Source organism: Lodderomyces beijingensis (assembly GCF_963989305.1).
Source record: "Lodderomyces beijingensis strain CBS 14171 genome assembly, chromosome: 4".
Taxonomy (NCBI): Eukaryota; Fungi; Ascomycota; class Pichiomycetes; order Serinales; family Debaryomycetaceae; genus Lodderomyces; species Lodderomyces beijingensis.
This window is the reverse complement of record NC_089973.1, coordinates 268,626-285,365: the sequence shown is the minus strand read 5'-3', so window position 1 is coordinate 285,365 and position 16,740 is coordinate 268,626. Positions and strand designations below refer to the sequence as shown.

General features: G+C 45.4%; 7 protein-coding genes across 7 annotated transcripts; 2 read left to right on the top strand and 5 right to left on the bottom strand. All coding sequences in view use genetic code 12, as the record gives it.

The window, feature by feature from the left end:
• Window positions 1-1,865: 1,865 nt before the first annotated feature.
• On the top strand, window positions 1,866-3,437 carry LODBEIA_P32000 (uncharacterized protein; the record flags this gene model as incomplete). Its single annotated transcript, XM_066973285.1, has 1 exon — window positions 1,866-3,437. One exon carries the CDS (start codon window positions 1,866-1,868, stop codon window positions 3,435-3,437), a length of 1,572 nt encoding a protein of 523 aa, XP_066830138.1.
• Window positions 3,438-3,536: 99 nt separating this feature from the next.
• Window positions 3,537-4,495, bottom strand: LODBEIA_P31990 (uncharacterized protein; the record flags this gene model as incomplete). The annotated part of the gene is made up of 2 exons (XM_066973282.1): window positions 3,537-4,421; window positions 4,493-4,495. The coding sequence occupies 2 exons, from the start codon at window positions 4,493-4,495 to the stop codon at window positions 3,537-3,539; spliced, it is 888 nt and encodes a 295-aa protein (XP_066830137.1).
• Window positions 4,496-4,759: 264 nt separating this feature from the next.
• On the top strand, window positions 4,760-6,979 carry LODBEIA_P31980 (uncharacterized protein; the record flags this gene model as incomplete). Its single annotated transcript, XM_066973281.1, has 1 exon — window positions 4,760-6,979. The coding sequence occupies one exon, from the start codon at window positions 4,760-4,762 to the stop codon at window positions 6,977-6,979; it is 2,220 nt and encodes a 739-aa protein (XP_066830136.1).
• A 66-nt stretch (window positions 6,980-7,045) lies between these two features.
• On the bottom strand, window positions 7,046-8,812 carry LODBEIA_P31970 (uncharacterized protein; the record flags this gene model as incomplete). The annotated part of the gene is made up of 1 exon (XM_066973280.1): window positions 7,046-8,812. The coding sequence occupies one exon, from the start codon at window positions 8,810-8,812 to the stop codon at window positions 7,046-7,048; it is 1,767 nt and encodes a 588-aa protein (XP_066830135.1).
• Window positions 8,813-8,951: 139 nt separating this feature from the next.
• On the bottom strand, window positions 8,952-12,905 carry LODBEIA_P31960 (uncharacterized protein; the record flags this gene model as incomplete). The annotated part of the gene is made up of 1 exon (XM_066973279.1): window positions 8,952-12,905. One exon carries the CDS (start codon window positions 12,903-12,905, stop codon window positions 8,952-8,954), a length of 3,954 nt encoding a protein of 1,317 aa, XP_066830134.1.
• Window positions 12,906-13,424: 519 nt separating this feature from the next.
• LODBEIA_P31950 (uncharacterized protein) lies at window positions 13,425-14,534 on the bottom strand (the record flags this gene model as incomplete). The annotated part of the gene is made up of 1 exon (XM_066973278.1): window positions 13,425-14,534. The coding sequence occupies one exon, from the start codon at window positions 14,532-14,534 to the stop codon at window positions 13,425-13,427; it is 1,110 nt and encodes a 369-aa protein (XP_066830133.1).
• Window positions 14,535-15,060: 526 nt separating this feature from the next.
• LODBEIA_P31940 (uncharacterized protein) lies at window positions 15,061-16,530 on the bottom strand (the record flags this gene model as incomplete). The annotated part of the gene is made up of 1 exon (XM_066973277.1): window positions 15,061-16,530. One exon carries the CDS (start codon window positions 16,528-16,530, stop codon window positions 15,061-15,063), a length of 1,470 nt encoding a protein of 489 aa, XP_066830132.1.
• Between the last annotated feature and the right edge of the window lie 210 nt (window positions 16,531-16,740).

Here is a 16,740-nt window from a genome sequence, read left to right as displayed (position 1 = left end):
TAAGGTGGCCCGTTGAAACATCTTTCAGCAACGAAGCAACGATTCAGTCCCCTTTGGTCAAGAGCTGTTGAGAAAGATCAAAAGCCAGCTGCATCGACGTTAGAGGTGCTTGTTTGCAGCACTTGCCGTGCAAAACTGGTGTCGAGTTCAAGAAAAAACAGCAGGTTAACTACTTGCGTCAAAATCAACAAGAGAATGGCGACGGTGGGATGGGAGAAGAACTCTCTTCTCTTACTTTTTCAATGAAGACCCACCTTACTGTTCTGAGAGAGTTGGTGTGTTTCTTCTTAGTTGTAGATGGTGAGAAAGTAGAAAAGGTTGGAGGTGGATGTCGTTCCCCCGAGTTGTGGTTTATATCAATGGCACTACCGGGTTTGAGCGCGTCACGTGACTCTCCATTAATCAAGAGAAATATCTGCAAACATCAAGATCACCCACACTGTCACACTAGCAGACTGACATGCTATACCCTTGCCCCCTCCCTCCCCCCCCCCCTACCCCTATTATGCCCAATACCAACCTGTCGGCCTAACCTCGTTCCTTGGCATTTAGACATTGCCACTAAAAATCAAAAAAAAAGGGAGAAATAAGGTTTTAGCAGAGTGTGAGGAATATCTAAGGGTAACTACTGAGAATCGAACTCAGATAATTTGTTCCACATACAAGTATTTTACCATTAAATAGTAGCTTGTGAGTCTGTGGAAACACGCATGAGTTGCAGAGGGAGGTCAGGCGGACGTTGCATACTCAACCAACATCCACATGAAGTTGAAGAAGAAGAGCGGAGAAAGGCGGGTTCAACCGGCTCTCTCTAGTGGTTCTTGACCCTCTCTCCATCTCCTGTGGTTATGAGATATCAGCCACCACGAGGTGACAAGCGCTTATTATGGCGAAATGACGGCGCTACCACGTGCAGCAACGGAAAAAAAGGAGCCGAGCGAAAGAGAGAAAAATGGCGCTACCAAGTGTGCGCACTAAAAATCACACGACAACTAAAAGCTGCCGCCCACGAGCACCACCCATAACAACCACAACCTCCGCCACTCCAACCCTTGTTCTTCTTAGAGACAACCAAGAAGGGTGGGGAAAGGGAGAAAGAGACAAGGTGGGGATCTCTCTTTCTCTCTCTCTCTCTCTCTCCAGCTATAGCAATTCCACACTCTTAGCTCCCCCGAGAAGAGAGACAGTGTGCGCGTGGGGGGCTTTCTTTGACGGAGTGATTGTGTGTGCCTGCATATAAACAGCAATTAGTGCCTGCTCTCCTTGTCTCCCTTTTGTGTAACCAAAGTGGGAAATATCTAGACCTCGTGGGACCTCTAATTTCACACCTTCCAATCTACTCTTCACCCAAGTACGCGGTACCCGTACCTATACCTATATATATATATATGTGCACGGGAGCTGCCTTTCTTATCCCTGCCTCTGCTCCAGACACACTCCAGACCCATTCTCATTCTCATTCCAAGCGGGGTAGCCGTTTTTTACTTTGCAAACAAGCCAGTGCCTAAGCTCCTCTCAGGCCAGAACGAACCAACAGAAGCAAGAAGACTGCGGTGTCACGAGGCTAGACTTTCTCCTTCAGAAGGCTTATACTCCGCCGCTCCACCGCTCCAGACACATTCTCATTCTCATTCCAGACTCATTCTCATTCTCATTCCAAGCGAGGTAGCCGTTTTTTACTCTGCAAACAAGCCAGTGCCTAAGCTCCTCTCAGGCCAGAAAGAACCAAAAGAAAGCAAGAAGACTGCGGTGTCACGAGGCTAGACGTTCCCCTCCATCCCGGCAACAAAAATTCAGAAGGCTTATACTCCACCACTCCACCACTCCACCGCTCCCCAGCTTCAACGAAACAACCAGGACCCAAAATGACTTTGACAGCTCCGCCAGTGCTAAAAACAACAATCATTCAACTCAACAAAGAATTGGACCCTGAAGAAAGTAATGGCGGCTACGAAGTGTTGACAAACGAATACAGCAGCAACAACAGCAACAACAACAACAGCGAGAGCAAAAGCTATTCCGACAACAATGACTCAGAACCAACGTCTCCAAACTTGGAGTCGATGCCGAGCAAAAAGAAGAGAAGAAGGTCAACTGCCAATATCGACTCGGAAGAATTGGCCAAACGCAAGAATGAAACAAAGCAATTGCATTCAATTATCGAAAAGAGACGCAGAATCAAGATTAATCGAGAATTTGAAGCTTTGAAATATTTGATCCCCGCTTGCCGAAACTGCTACAGCACCACTGGTACCACCCCTAGTGCAGCTGGCACCCCAGGTGGTAATAATTCTTCAACTACAACAACAAACAAGAAGGCCCCAGCCAATTCCTCCCTCAACAACGGCAACAAGATTGACGGAATGTACAAATTAACCATCCTCAAAAGCTCAGTTGAGTACATTCTATATCTACACCACATTATAGAAAAACAACACCAACTACTACGCCAGCACGGAATTGAAGGTGAAGATTTTTCTCAACAAACTGTTGACATGATCAAGCATTTTGATATTGATTTTGCCAAGATTCCACTAGATGTCAACCAGTATAGAAACATCGACATTGACTTTAACTTTAAAGATTTGGCTGATTTGCAGCAGTTGCCTCTGAACAATGCTGCGTCTGATGTGAATACCCCTATAAAGTACAAAAAGAGGAAAACTCACAGTATAGTTGAAGAAAACGAAGACGAAGAGGAAGACGAAGGTGAAGGTGAAGCGGATAACGAACGAGAATTGAGTGAAGATGATGACAATAATACTTTTAGCAGTAGATCTTCAAGCATTGCACCATCATCATCATCATTAACAACAACAACAGCAGCAGTAAACTCGACAACCACCATGGCCACCAACACCGCCAACACCACCACTAGTGGTAACAGCCAAAGAGCAAATGCCAAGCCCCTACTACCAACTCCCGATTTCACCCCCGATATGGCGCCAATTCTAACCATGTTGAATAAATACACAGGCACGAATGATGTTTTCAGAAGCGGCAGGAAAATTTCAAATCCAACTTCACCACAAACCATGGTTCTAAAATCAGCAAATCCTTCCCCATTCACAATACCGTTGAAAAGCTCGCTTTCAAATCAGAGTCCAAATTCTTTCACTCCTTCTTCTTCCTCGTCGTCTCTAGTCATGGGATCAAAAGGCTTTATCAACTCAAATTCAAGCTCAAGCTCAAGTTCAAATTCAGGTAAGTTCACTTTACCCGATCCTGCTCTCAACCCATCCCTGAATCTCAATGATGTCCCGAGAAACAAGATCTTCAAATCTAAACTAACGTCGGATCGCAATAGCTTGCCTTCCATGATGGAGGAAGAATTGGAAGTTGGCGGTAGCAGTGGAAGCGATAAAATCTCGGACTCCTATGCTTCTAAAACGTTGCTTGCCTTGAGAAAATCCAGTATTGATAGTCTTCTTAATTAGCTGCCCGCTTGCAGTTGAGTTTCTTTCAGTTTAGTTCTTGCAATTGAGTTATTTCATTTCATTGTCAGTTACTTTGTGATCAAAAATTTTGTTAATGCATTAGTACTCCTTGTTTTGTAGCAAGTCGTTATCGTACAAATGCTCTATATATTCGTCAATCTTACTGGGCCAAGCTGCCATCTCATCATACCCACTGAACTTCCAGGGATCGGACAAGACCACCTCTTGGAAAAATGGCAAAAACATCGACCAGGTGTCAAACGAAATGACTTTTCTCGGTTTCGAATTGAGAAACTCAACCCATTGCATAATCCGTTCGTCAACTTTGGCCCTGATGGACTCTTTTTCTTCGCCCACCTGCTGGTTCTCAAGATGAGCATCAACAACAATGGGGAGAAGCAACTGCCAGTACCCAGTAGCAATCTCCAAATCCAAAACTTTTTGACCTTCAGATTCAACGAGAAAGCCAAAAGTGAAATCATACAACTTTTTAAACCGAAGTGAGTTCCCGGCAAGATCATAGTATTCTCCACGGTTATAGCATATATCGTTATGAAACTTGGTTATAAAACTCGACATTGCTGATAGGGTCTCGATTTTATACTTCAGCCATACTTGCAAAAAGCAATCTCGTTGGAAAACTCCCGTTTTCTTCGAATTCAACAAAAACGCCAACGACAAAGCCCTGGCGTTGTCGGGATCGATTTTCAAGTCCTCAAGATATCTAATCGTGCCTTCTATATCTATAATCTCGTTGTTATCAACATCCTTGTATTTGTCGTAAATGGCAACTAATTTGGCACTGTAAGAATTACTGCTTGGTTTAGCTGAAGCATGGAGTGGCGCATGGCTCGGATGTTTGTTGTAGTATAAGTCGACTGCTTGAGCTATATTGTAGTCTGCCTGGTCCATATACCTCGCTGCTGTCGATAGTGAAGTTCCCGTAAGCTCGCAGAATTGGTTTTTCAATGTACTCTTGTTCACCTGGAGGCTCCTTGTCAGTAAAACTTTCGTTCAAAAACTGTAATTGAGAACTCAAACGGTGCAAAACATACCATTTTCTAATTTCCTCCTCAACTGTTTCTTGATAGCTGCTTTCACCTGAACCTTGAACCTTGCTCGGTGGATGTGGTTAGCGTGCTGACGGTGGTGATGGTTGTTCGTGGCGGTAGTTGGATCAACATGAGGAAAAAAATGATGGATACGCGTGTATCAACATGGAAATCCGAAAGATCAAATCTTCAATTATGCTGGCTAGTTGTTGAAACCACCCACGAACAGGAATAGATATTGGATAATCAAGAGATATTTCTCTGTGTACAATGCTGGCATTGGACTTTGGCAATCAGAAACTATCAGCTGGTCAGATCCAGTCTATTTACCCCTTTCCGTTGCTAGATGATTTATCCGCTGAACAATCTGATATCGATAACGATATCCAGATTCTACTAGATTGGTTGCAACCGGTTATACCACAGTACATGGCAGTGGCACAGGCACAAGATGTTCCCCTTGCAAAGCCCAGACATCTACGCCAGACGCGAAGTAGCACGCAGCAGCCCAAATTTGAAACCATCGACCCCAAGTTTTCCCTTTCAAAGTATAAGGAGCCGTCACATCGAATCAAACTGGCCATCAAAAGCTGCTTAAAGAATGAAGAAGACCACCTCAAGCTCATGAATGTCTACATCAACTCCGTCAACGCTCAACTCCACCAATACCACAAGCCCATGGAGAAGGAGTTTACCTTTATCGATTTCATCAACTTTATCAAACTATTGAACCATCACTACGAAAGTCAAATCGACCACTTAAACTTGCCCTCCACCGTGCGCAGATTGTTCAATAACCGATTCCATATAAGTTTGACCTCCTACTTGTTTGAGAAAACGGACTTTGTCGCTCACCTCACTCAATTTTTCCAAAGTAATCTTTTCTTCAAAAGCACGCTTTCCAAGCCCATCTCGCCCACAATGACCCTCAACATAATCGATATCATCTCCACGTTGGTGACAATTGGCATGTCGGACAAGTTGAATGAGATTGTGGTGGAGCTTTCCATCAGCAGGATCAAGGACTTCACTATCCAGCTAAGCAGTGGTATCTGGAACCGACCGCTATTGGAGGCAATCAACTCCTTTATCCAAAATGAAATTTATCCAAATTTCTCCATCGTTGTTAGCTACACCACGGAGTCAAACTTGACCGATACCATGAACCACATCTACTTGTACGAATTGATGAAACTTGCCCACGGTGAGTTGATTTCACAACGAGTCCAAGAAATCTATTTCTTGGTCCTGGCCTACCCCAATAGTGAAATCGCACTAAAAGAGCTTCACACCTGTTTGCTGAAGTTTAAACTCGACCAAAACAGCCTAAAGTCGAATTCTTCTTCTTCTACCACCACTACTACTGCTTCGTCTTTTCTACCCTTTTACAACTACTATTCTCCAGAGTCGCAAAATGAACAGCGGGGCCAGCTCGTGGACCATTTCATTGACGAGTGCCGCAAGCATTTGCTACATGCTGGGGTCAACACGGTTGATGTCATGATCACTTACACCCGCACCATAAAGTCGTTCCTCTTGATTGATCCCAAAGGCGTGTTGCTCGACAAAGTAGTGAGGCCAATAAGAAACTATTTGAAACTGAGAAGTGACATTTTCACTAAACTAGTCCATGGTTTGCTAGATACTAGCGAGGATAATAAACTACGCGATTTGGCAGAGCAATTGTACAATTCCAAAAAGAAGGACTCCTCCTCCTCCTCCACTCACGCCAAAAAGAAAATGTACGTCAATAAAAACGCCAACGAGGATTGTCATGATTTAAACTGGACCCCCGATCCCATAGACGCGTTACCGGATTTCAAAAAGGAAAAAGTCACCGATATCATCGAATCCTTGATTTCCATTTTCGACTCCAAGGAAATCTTCATTCAAGAGTTTACCAATCTATTTGCAAGTCAAATGATTGACGCTCGCGATTTTGACGTGAGCGATGTTGAAGCCAAATTGAATCTCTTGAAGCTGCGATTTGGCAAGAACAGTTTCACGACTCTCGATGTCATGATTAAAGATTTCAAAGTCAGCAGAGAAATAAATGGAGCTGCCGCTATACAATTTGGCATATTGTCGCATCTATACTGGTCCAGCGTCCTTGATGGCAACACGGAAAACAATAACGACTTTAAATGGCCCAAACTTATGGATGACATATTCAAGCGCTTCCAGGATAAAAACTCTATGGAGAAACCGGGAAGAACATTGAAACTTGTTCCAAGTTTAGGCAGAGTCACTATACGATTAGAGTTGAAGAGCGGAAACAGGGAATTTCAAGTGAGCCCCGAGAAAGCGGCAATCATTTCCATGTTTAATGAGGAAGATAACGAGTTGTCAGTAGAGTACATATCCACGATGCTCAAGATGCCATCGTATATGGTCAACGAAGGTTTGAAATATTGGGTCAAGGAAGGAATATTGTTGGCGTTAACGCCAACGCTATTTATTGTTGACGACGACGATGATGATACATTTTAGTTCGTCCCCAACATTATACCTACCTACCTATTTAGCCACTGTTTTGTCGTAAATCCTTTTTTTTCTTCACTTTTTCTTGGGCCACTTGCGTATAGGTTTAATATCATCATTCATGTACCCGGCCACTTTGATCCCCCAGTTCCTCTCAAGGTGGAGCTGAACGTCCTTGATGTCGACTCGATCCAATTTCCGATGCTTGGCTAAGGTGCAAGAGAAATCCATCACGTTCCGCACAAACTCATCCGCCAAGTCTAAAAAGAGCTCCTCAACGTCATTGTCGACTGAGGTCTTGACGTCGCCTTGGTCTATCGATATACGAGTCATCAACTCGTTCAATTTCCTTTTTGTTAGCACCCGCCCGTCGTTATCAGGAATGGTGAATTGAGGTGGAGGGTTTGGAAGGGCGTTTGTTGATGGATTGGCAAATTGTGTCGATGAACTCGAGGCGAATGAAGTAGGGAATGGACGTTTTGAGTTTGGAGTTTCGCCAGTGGGAGTCGAAGTTTTCCCCGTCGTGTTGCCTGCTGCTGTTGTAGTATTAGTAGTAGTAGTTGGATTTGTGGTATTAGTTCTTGATATTGGATTAGTTTTTGGATTCGATTGCGTTGTTGGCATTCTTGATGGAGTCGGAGATGACGATTTCTTGGTTGCTGGAGTTTTAGCCTCGTTGGGGGTCAGCCTATTCGTTGCTGGTGCTGAGGCAGCTACAGTTTCCGCTGGGGCAGCTTTAGATTTCTGCGAGGAAGTTGGCACAGCGGCAATCGGTGTTGCTGGTACTGCTGCTGCTGTTGCTGCTGCTGCTGTTGCTGCTGTTGCTGCTGTTGCCGCTGCCGGTGTTGTTGTTGCTACTGTTGGCACTGCTGTTGTTGATACTGCCGGTGTTGTTGTGGCCACTGTTGGCACTGTTGGCGCTGCTATTGCTGCTGGCGCTGCTGGTGCCATTGATGCCGCTGGTGCCACTGGTGCTGGCGAAGCAGTTGCGCTGGCAGGATTTGATCCGTTTGAAGTGACAACGGGAGTTGCATTCGCCGAGAGCCGACCAGAGTCAATTAAAACTTTCCGCATGAATAAAGCGCCCTTGTGACACTGTTGAAGCTGAATTCTGGCTCCGCTTATTGATTTTTCAATAGACTCCTTCTTCGTGGGATCAGTTTCTTGATCTCGAGATGTCTCCAAAACTTTAATCTTGTCTAGTAGGTCCTTGAGGAGACCGCGTAGTTGATTATACTTTTCCAACGTGACTTTCAGCGCATCTGCCGAAGCAGTCTTTTGAGGTATGGGTGCCTGAATTTGCGGTTGCACCGGGTATTGCGATGGGACAGGGTGTTGGATTGGGGGCATTGCAGTGACTGGGGTAGCTGGAGCAATTGGGGCAATTGGGGGACTTGAGGACGCGCTTGGTAAAGGTATAGCCGGAGCAGGCAGGTTCGACATTGCATTGGCTACTTCGGTGCTCTCACTCTTGACAATACTGCTACCTCCTGCTTTTGGCCGTGGTTGTGGTAGATTTTGCGGCTGCTGTTGCTGCTGTTCTTGTGGTTGTGGTGGTGATTGCTGCTGCTGCTGCTGCTGCTGCTGCTGTAGGTGTGGTTGATATTGCTGTTGCTGTTGCTGTTGCTGCTGATGCTGTTGATACTTGACCAAGACTCGCTTGATTTTTTCAACCACGGCAATATGTGCTTGTTTTTTAACGGGGTCCAGCTCAGCTTGACTAGCAGCAATTTCGTCCTTGAGTTTTTGCACCAAGACCTTGACTCGCTGCGGGTTGAGTTCGGCCTCCGGAGTAGGCGTTGTGGGCCTTGTGTCGGGTTGGCTGCTGTTATTAGTGTCCATGGTGCATGCCACAAGGAAGAGCTTATGGTGGATTACTTTGAGTCCATGTACTATAGTCTGGATAAATTTGATGATATTTGGGTGTTTACGTTCCATGCCCAAGAGCTGCGCTACCTGCCATGCCTCTACCAACACCATCTCATATATTGATGACTTTCTCTATAACGTTCAAGATCGTCCCATGCGTAGTGCTCTCCACGCTTGAGAGCTTCTCGTCTATATATTTGTCCAACAATTTGCGGACTTGCTTTATCAAGACTCCGTTTTTGCACCATGTTCTGATTGGAATCCACCCGTCTAGAACCACGCCACCGGCATCGTATTCAAAGTTGCCTCCAAATAACAAGGTTGCCACTGAATCGGCAGGTGTCACCCCGCGAATGTAGAGCTTTGACGTCATGTGCGACGACTTGTAGGTCAAAAATGCCGACTTGAATGCAGACTCGGATTTTGGCACATATGGGGTTAGTTCAGTGTACGCCATAGCACTATTACCACCATTAGCTTCTCCTCCATCGTCCTCATAAGCGGTCTTGCTGAGAAACAAGGATGAGGAAGGATGAAGAAACACCCTGGTTGAAGGAAAATTATGCTGCTCTTGGCTCTCATTTTCATTTTTGATCCACAACTTGATTTCTTTGGCATCTGGATCCACGGCAATGGAACCCAGCGCTGATTTGAAATATTTTTGGTTCGGATACTGGACCCTGACGATGTTTGGGTAAAAAGATCCCGTGACAATCGCACGAACCAAAGTTTGGTTAAGTTTCGGTTTCGGTTCCTTGTTCCCGACAAAGCCCATTTCATCGAGTAGTTGATGAAACTGGATAATAGTCGATTGGACATCATTTACAGCCGTGAAGGACAAGCAATGCTCTCTCATAAACAGCTTACTCGGGTTGTTGCGGTAAGCCAAGAAAACATTCGCTTCTCCAACAAGATCGCCACTGGCCTCGGAATATTTGGTCAAGACCAGCTTGATTTGCAGTCTGTTCTCCATCGTGTTGGCAAAGATACTACCCACGGCATTGATTGCTGCCAAAGTGACGCAAAAGTCAAGGCATCCAAATATACAGCCCAAAATTAAAAGCTTCCCCGTATGCGGATCCATGGGCAAAAATGACAAGTACCGACCGAGATTCGTCAACCGGTCCTCACTGAGAGCTCCAACATCTTCTAAAAGCTTCTTCGCAGACACCATTGCCGAAGCGTCTGGAGAATCCAACCCACTTGCCAAAAAATTTTCAACATTTTCCACGCCCATGGATTTGACAATAAGATACAAATTCTCAAGCCTGACCCTCTTGATCTCGGGGATGGGCTGTTTGAGCATACTCTGAGCCGTCTCTTTGGTGTACAAATGGTAGCAGGTTCCGCTAGTTACACGGCCCGAACGCCCGCGACGCTGCTTTATCTCGGCCTGGGAGCACCATTCTTCGACTAGTTTTGTTGTGTTGAGATCCGCATCAAAAAACATGGTTTTCGATCTACCGGTATCAATCACCACGACACAGTCGGAAATCGTAATCGAAGTTTCAGCAATGTTTGTTGCCAAAACAATTTTCCGTTTTTTTCCAGGGTATGATTTAAAGACGCTGTTTTGGTCCCGCGGCGACAATGAAGAATGAAGAGGCAACACTATTGCATTTGGAAGCACTGCGCTGACTTCCCTCATAGCGCGGTTGATTTCACCCACACCTGGCAAAAACACTAGAATCGAGCCATTATTCTCGCTCAATGTTAGATCCCTGTCCGCTTTCGTTACGAGCTTGACAAGCAAGTCGTAATTGATGGTTCCCTTTTTAAAGAAAGCCGAGTCGGAGCGCGGTTTGATGAGCTCTCCTCCAACTTCCATCTTGTAATCCAAGGATTGCAAAATATCATCCAAGTAGAAATCCTCGATGGGGAATGTTCTCCCCTCAATGTGGGCATTGTTGATTGTAGTGCCAAAGAACTTGTCAAATTTTTCTCTTTCAATCGTTGCTGACATCAACACTATTTTCAACTTTTTAAATTTCTTCAACACGTCCCTCAAGATGATAAGGAGGAAATCGCTATCCACCGATCTTTCGTGGACTTCGTCAATAAATATGTAACCAACTTTTGCAAATATCTTGTCCGAGTCGTCTTTGTTCTTAAAAGACTGCTGGAGCATCCGAAGAAGGATCCCCGTGGTCAAAAACGTGATTCTGGTTTGGGAGTTGACTTTGCTCTCTCCTCGAATCATGTATCCTGTTTCTTGTCCGACTTTGTCGCCTCTTGTCTCGGAGATTCTGCTGGCAAGACCCATTGCCGAAATACGACGCGGCTGCGTGCACAATATGGTGGTGGAGAAGTCGCCTTCCTTGTTTAGGTGGTCCAAGATAAACTGAACCACTTGGGTGGACTTACCGGAACCGGTTTCACCGGTGATTAACGTGATTTGACTTGCAGCAATCAAACTCACTATCGACTCCTGCTTTTTCCATGCAGGCAATGCCTCTCTCTGTTTTTGCAACTTCTTCAACGCGTCCGACCGATCCACATACAGTTTTTTAATCAACTCGACATTCTGCTGCCGCTGTTTTCTAGACTGCTCAACTTGCAGAAAATTCCTCGAAATCTGCTCCTCGTTTTGCTCATACATACACAAGGACCCAGGGTCCTCTATCTTGCTCATCATGTGAAGTTCTAGCCACTCGATGATAGAGTAAATCATGCATTCGCTAACAGTCAATTCGGAAATGAGGCTTTTCAAAATCGACAATTTAACATAATTGGCAATCTTGTAATTTTCGCTCACCACCAATTGAATGCCTGGCACTTCGTTTGGATAGTTTTGGGACTTGAATAAACGTACGCTAACTTTGTTCTCGGCTATTCCGTCGACATCCAATCCTATGGTGACAACATTGGTGTCCTCAATCGTGACGTCCGTTTTGGACATGCTTATAGCCTCGAGCTCTTGATCCCATAGTTCCTGGCTATCTTCTACGGGAGATGCTTCGCCCCCAGAGCCCAATAACTTGGTGAGCTCTATGCTGGTTTGAAAGTAATCCTCATCGTTATCCTCGTAGATTTTGAGAATCACGTCGTTTGAAAAACCCGAGTGCCTTAGTCTCTTCATTGCCAATTCCGTTTTCAAAGGCTTTGCAACTCTCAAGCTGACCTCTGACTCCTTTTCGCTTTTGGAAAATGACGAAGGAAGGTCATCTTCCGGCAAGTGGAATATCAACCACTCGAGGGCTCCTGTAAATGTCCACGTGTACTGAAATGCCTCCTGGGCATGGCTTTCCCTAAATCCCAATGCAACTAATTTCTTAATCTCCTCTACATTTGGGGCAACGTCATCAGTTTTTTTATCCCAAGTCAAATATTCTCGCACAGAGAGTTCAATATCTGCTCTTATCTCGGCAGGTATATCCAACAAAGGAGCTGATTCCCACACTTTTTTGGGGATCGAGTGCAAAGAAGAAAGGGTTTTCTTCTCGGCAACAGCGTTTCTTTGTCCCAAACTAACGGCTTTCCTTTGAATTTTCGATTCTTGGTTGATCCTGTCCTCTCGCTCTTTTTCTTGCTTCCTTTTGCTTTCCTGTTGCTCGAGATGGACCAAAAACGGGTTCACATTGTACTTGATATCGTGCAATTTCTTGTTTTCCTTTAGCAGCACAAGCCTTTCGCTTTCCAACTCTGTCCAGTAGTCGCGAAATATCACGGGCAACAACATTTTCATGTTTTTGATAAAGTTGATTCGATGAAGGACAAAAGTAGCAGCCATGTGCCTTGCCTCGTTCGTGGTGGGCCTCGGCTTGTAACTCGGCACAAATTTAACATTTATGACCTCTTTGGTTTTGGGGTTCTCCCAAGACAATGTAATCACACAGAGAAGTCCTCCTGCTCGCTTCATCATGCTGTAATCGCACTTGTTCCATTTCTGCTTTTGGCAGTGCTCATTGAGCAAAGTCACGGGAAGTTTACCAGTCCAGCCAAAGTTTTCCCCAATTGCCAACCCTCGAGTTGGCTTCTTTGGATCTGCCGTTTCACTTGGCTCTACCGTTTTTGTCTTTGACTTGCTATCCTTGACTTCATTCTTTACTTTTTCCTTCTTGGCCATGGGGAGAGGACAGATGTGATTGAATATCTTGTTACCAAAAAAAAAAAATTCACAATAGAAATAAAGGTAAAAACCAGTTGCAAAAGATGCGAGAGATATCAAGCGCTTTCTGGAGACGTTTTGCAGGTTCAAAATAAAAAAAAAACACACAAATGAAGCTGACAGGATTCGAACCTGCGACTCCCAGATTTGGAATCTGGTGCTCTACCACTGAACTACAGCTCCATTTGTTGGCCTTCCCGCGGTGCCCGTTTGGCAGTTGCTATAAGATGATGTCATCTTCCAAAATGTGCTTTATTTATAACAAACAAGAGGCGCTCGCCTCTGCAATTAGGAGAGAAGGAAAGAGAGTGTGCAATGGATTGGGCTATAAAATCTCATCACTCGATCATTGTTTGGCTGAATTTTCTCAGTCAGTCGTGGTATACATTACTTCTACTTTGTTTCAGTTCATCAACAAGTTACAAAAGAAAAAAAAAAAAAGGATCTATTCAATTCAACTCAACTGTTGGTTTTCAGCTACCTTTTGTTCTTCTGTTTAATCTCGGCCTCCTTGGTGGCGTGCAACTTGATAAAGTTGGGGTAATCAGGTCGGTTCCCCATATACCCTAACGACCAATCGTAGCTCACAGCGTATGCAAATATCGTTCCCGTCTTGTTGAAAGCAGTAGCAGAGATAGTGCCTGGCAACTCGGGAAACAGCTTTAGCCTCTGTTTTGCGTCCTTGTCCCAAAAGCAAAATGTACCGTCTGAACCAGCCGTGCTAAAAGTGCCGAAAAGCGGATGGAATGAGATTGCATTGACCGAGAATGCTTGCGACTCGTTGGAGCTGGAGGTTGAGCGGGCGCCAGCGGTTGTAGTCGCGGGCCCGGATTTCCTGTGGCACTTGAACGAAAACCCAAATTTCTTCTGTTCGTTTTCACTAATGTACTGAATGGCGCACCGGCCCTCGATGGAGCCCACTGCAAACCCGTTGGCCTGCGGGTAGCATGCAATCGTTCTTGTCTGCCACTTGAGCGGCGACTGGCTCGTTTTGAATATCTGCTGCGGGTTGTTCAAGTCGATGATGCTAATGTGTCTGTCTGCGCATCCCACCACAAGCAACTTTTGAGACGAGTCCATGCTGTAGCACCTTTCGGGCAAAGTTATCGTCGTCACTGGGTTCGGCGTTCTCATGTCCCAGTACTTTAAAGTCTTGTCCCACGAGCCGCTTGCCACTACCGGTGTATTCGAAGGCCCACACTCGACAAAACGCACTGACCTCACCGAGGCATCGTGCTGGCCAATCTGTTGTTGCTGCTGCGATGCCAAGTCGAATATTTTCACCTGATTATCAGCGCCACCACTGATCACCTGTGTGCCATCCAGCGACCACCTTGACGAAAACACGGGGGCCGCATGCTCGTACATCGCCTTGCCCTGATTGTTCCCCGTGTTTGAGTCTATCTCGTATATTCTCACTTTTTTGTCCCAACTGGCCACGGCCAAGAGATCCTGTTGCGGCGAGAACGAAAGATCCTCTATCGAGTCCTCGGGAGGATTGTTGACGGTTATGTCATTGACCAATTCCTGCCCCGTCACTGCACTAGATGCAGAAGTCGCCGTCGATGCTCCTCCTAGAAATGACATGTGGTTCCTGTCTGTCTCTTTGAATTGCAAGCGCAACAGTGTGTGCTTTTTTATGATTTTTTATGTTTTCTTTTTTTTTCCAGAATCGCGCAAACAAATACGTTAGAACCTGAATTTTGAAGAACTGTTCTGCTTCTGGGAAGGTAGAGAGCAGCTTCTAAAGCAAAGAATCGTACGTAACGAGGAATAGAGTGAGATTAGAGGTAACGAGAAAGAGAGGAAAACAGAGAATCGTACAAGATGGACGTACCAAGAACAGACTGATATTCTAATAATTACAAGAGTCTTTGGATCTAGTTTATAGAACGGAGTAAGATCCAGACTTGAGTTCTTTTTACCAAAAACGATTATTGTATTCTATAGTACTCTGAAAGTAACTATGAACCTACAAGTCCACCAACGACATATGTTTGATCACAGGTGCACAATTGATACCAAAGAAAAGTAACTTGAACCTCCCCCGATTTACTCCATCCATTTCTTCAATATGTATACTTTATCAGCTGTTTCTGTCTCTCTCTCTCTATTAAGCCCCCTGGAAAATAGTTGCTGTTAAGCATGTGACCATGACGACAAACCCCCATATCGCCAACGCCAATCCACCGTATTTGCAAAATCTCTCTAAATTATTAAGCTTTGTGCGCGGTTCAAGAGGTTTCATGAGTAAATACCCAAACAACCCCGGTAAAATGAAAGCGATCGACGTGGATCCCAAGGAACCCACAAACGCCAACACCATTGCCAACGAGGTGACCGATAACGCCACTAGGTAGGCGAGTATGACTATCACCGTGGTGATGATGTAGAAACGACGTGTGCTTAAGGGAACAATGATGGGCGCGTGCCCCAACGTGTCATGGGCACCTTCCATGGGGGTAGTGGAAATGATCGAGGACTCCAAATTATTGGCTCCAGAAAACGAATTCAAGCTTTCGACATCTGAAGCAGCAGCCGATAAGTCTCCACCTTCGATACACCCATAGTGTCTTTGACGCGCGAGCTCTTTTCTCAACTTGGAGTTTTTCACTCCCTTTTTAATAAAGTAGATGACATGGTTAACTGAGCCTCTGCAAGGGTGGCACTGTAATGGGAACGACAAACTCGACATGATCACGATCGACAAGTTTCCAATCAAGGTACTTATGGAATTGGGCGAATACATGGTGATGATATCGGCGCTCACTTGCCTTCCAAATGTCAAGTATCCGAAAACGGCAACGAGGAGGTAACTGGCCAGGGCTGTGAGCAACGCGTTCCAAATAATAAAGTTTGACTGTCTCGTTTGCGAGCCGTCCTTCTCGTCCGGTTGCAATTCGTTAATGATGGCAAACATGTTCTGGTGACAGGTGTAGGAAAAAACAAACATGGGGAAGGAACTCAAAGTCCTCTCCCAGCTTATTGGCCCAATCCAGTCCGTCTGCTTGGCCGGGATTGGAATCACCGTCCCCGAGTGGTTCCCCTCTGCTGCTGCTCTTGCAGCGTAGTTGCCAATCACCAAACAGATCAAGTAGGCAATGGAGAATAGTGACAATATACTGGTGTTGCGCAAACTGCTCAACTTTTTTAAAAACGATAGCGGAGCAACCACCGTGGCCATGATCACCGTGATCCAAAAGTTTCTCCCCATCAAAAACGAATCGGGGCTAACCTCCAAACTCTCCATAATCTTGGGCATTAAATCTCCAATCACCACTAAATACGAGACCCCGACTCCAAAGCACTTGATCAGAATAGCAGTGTCAAACACAATCGACAACTGCGGGTATGTGACCTGTGCCAAACTGAAATACGAAACCGACCCCCGCTGCCCCGTGTACCGGGCGACTTTATTCTGCAAGTAAAGACCAAAGGCCGAAGTGCAGGCCGACCATGCAATCAAGATCGAGCCGAATAGCAACCCGTTTTGGCGGAGCCCATAGGGCATTGCCAATATCCCGGCACCTATAATTGTATTTAGGATATTTGCAGTCCCAGACTTGATGGTGGCTCTAGTCATCAATGAACAACGAAGGAGCGAAGGTTGTCAAAATGTGATCTTGGTGAAAAGGAAAAAAAAATTTCAAATTTGCAAAAGAAGAAAAGAAAAGTCAGCGCAAACAAACATACTAACACCCGCTTAGAATGTTTTTTTGGGGGAGGGGATGCAAGTGGGGGAGGCAAGTGTATATGGGCACGCGCAACCTTTGCTTCGGGGGGGGGGGGGGGG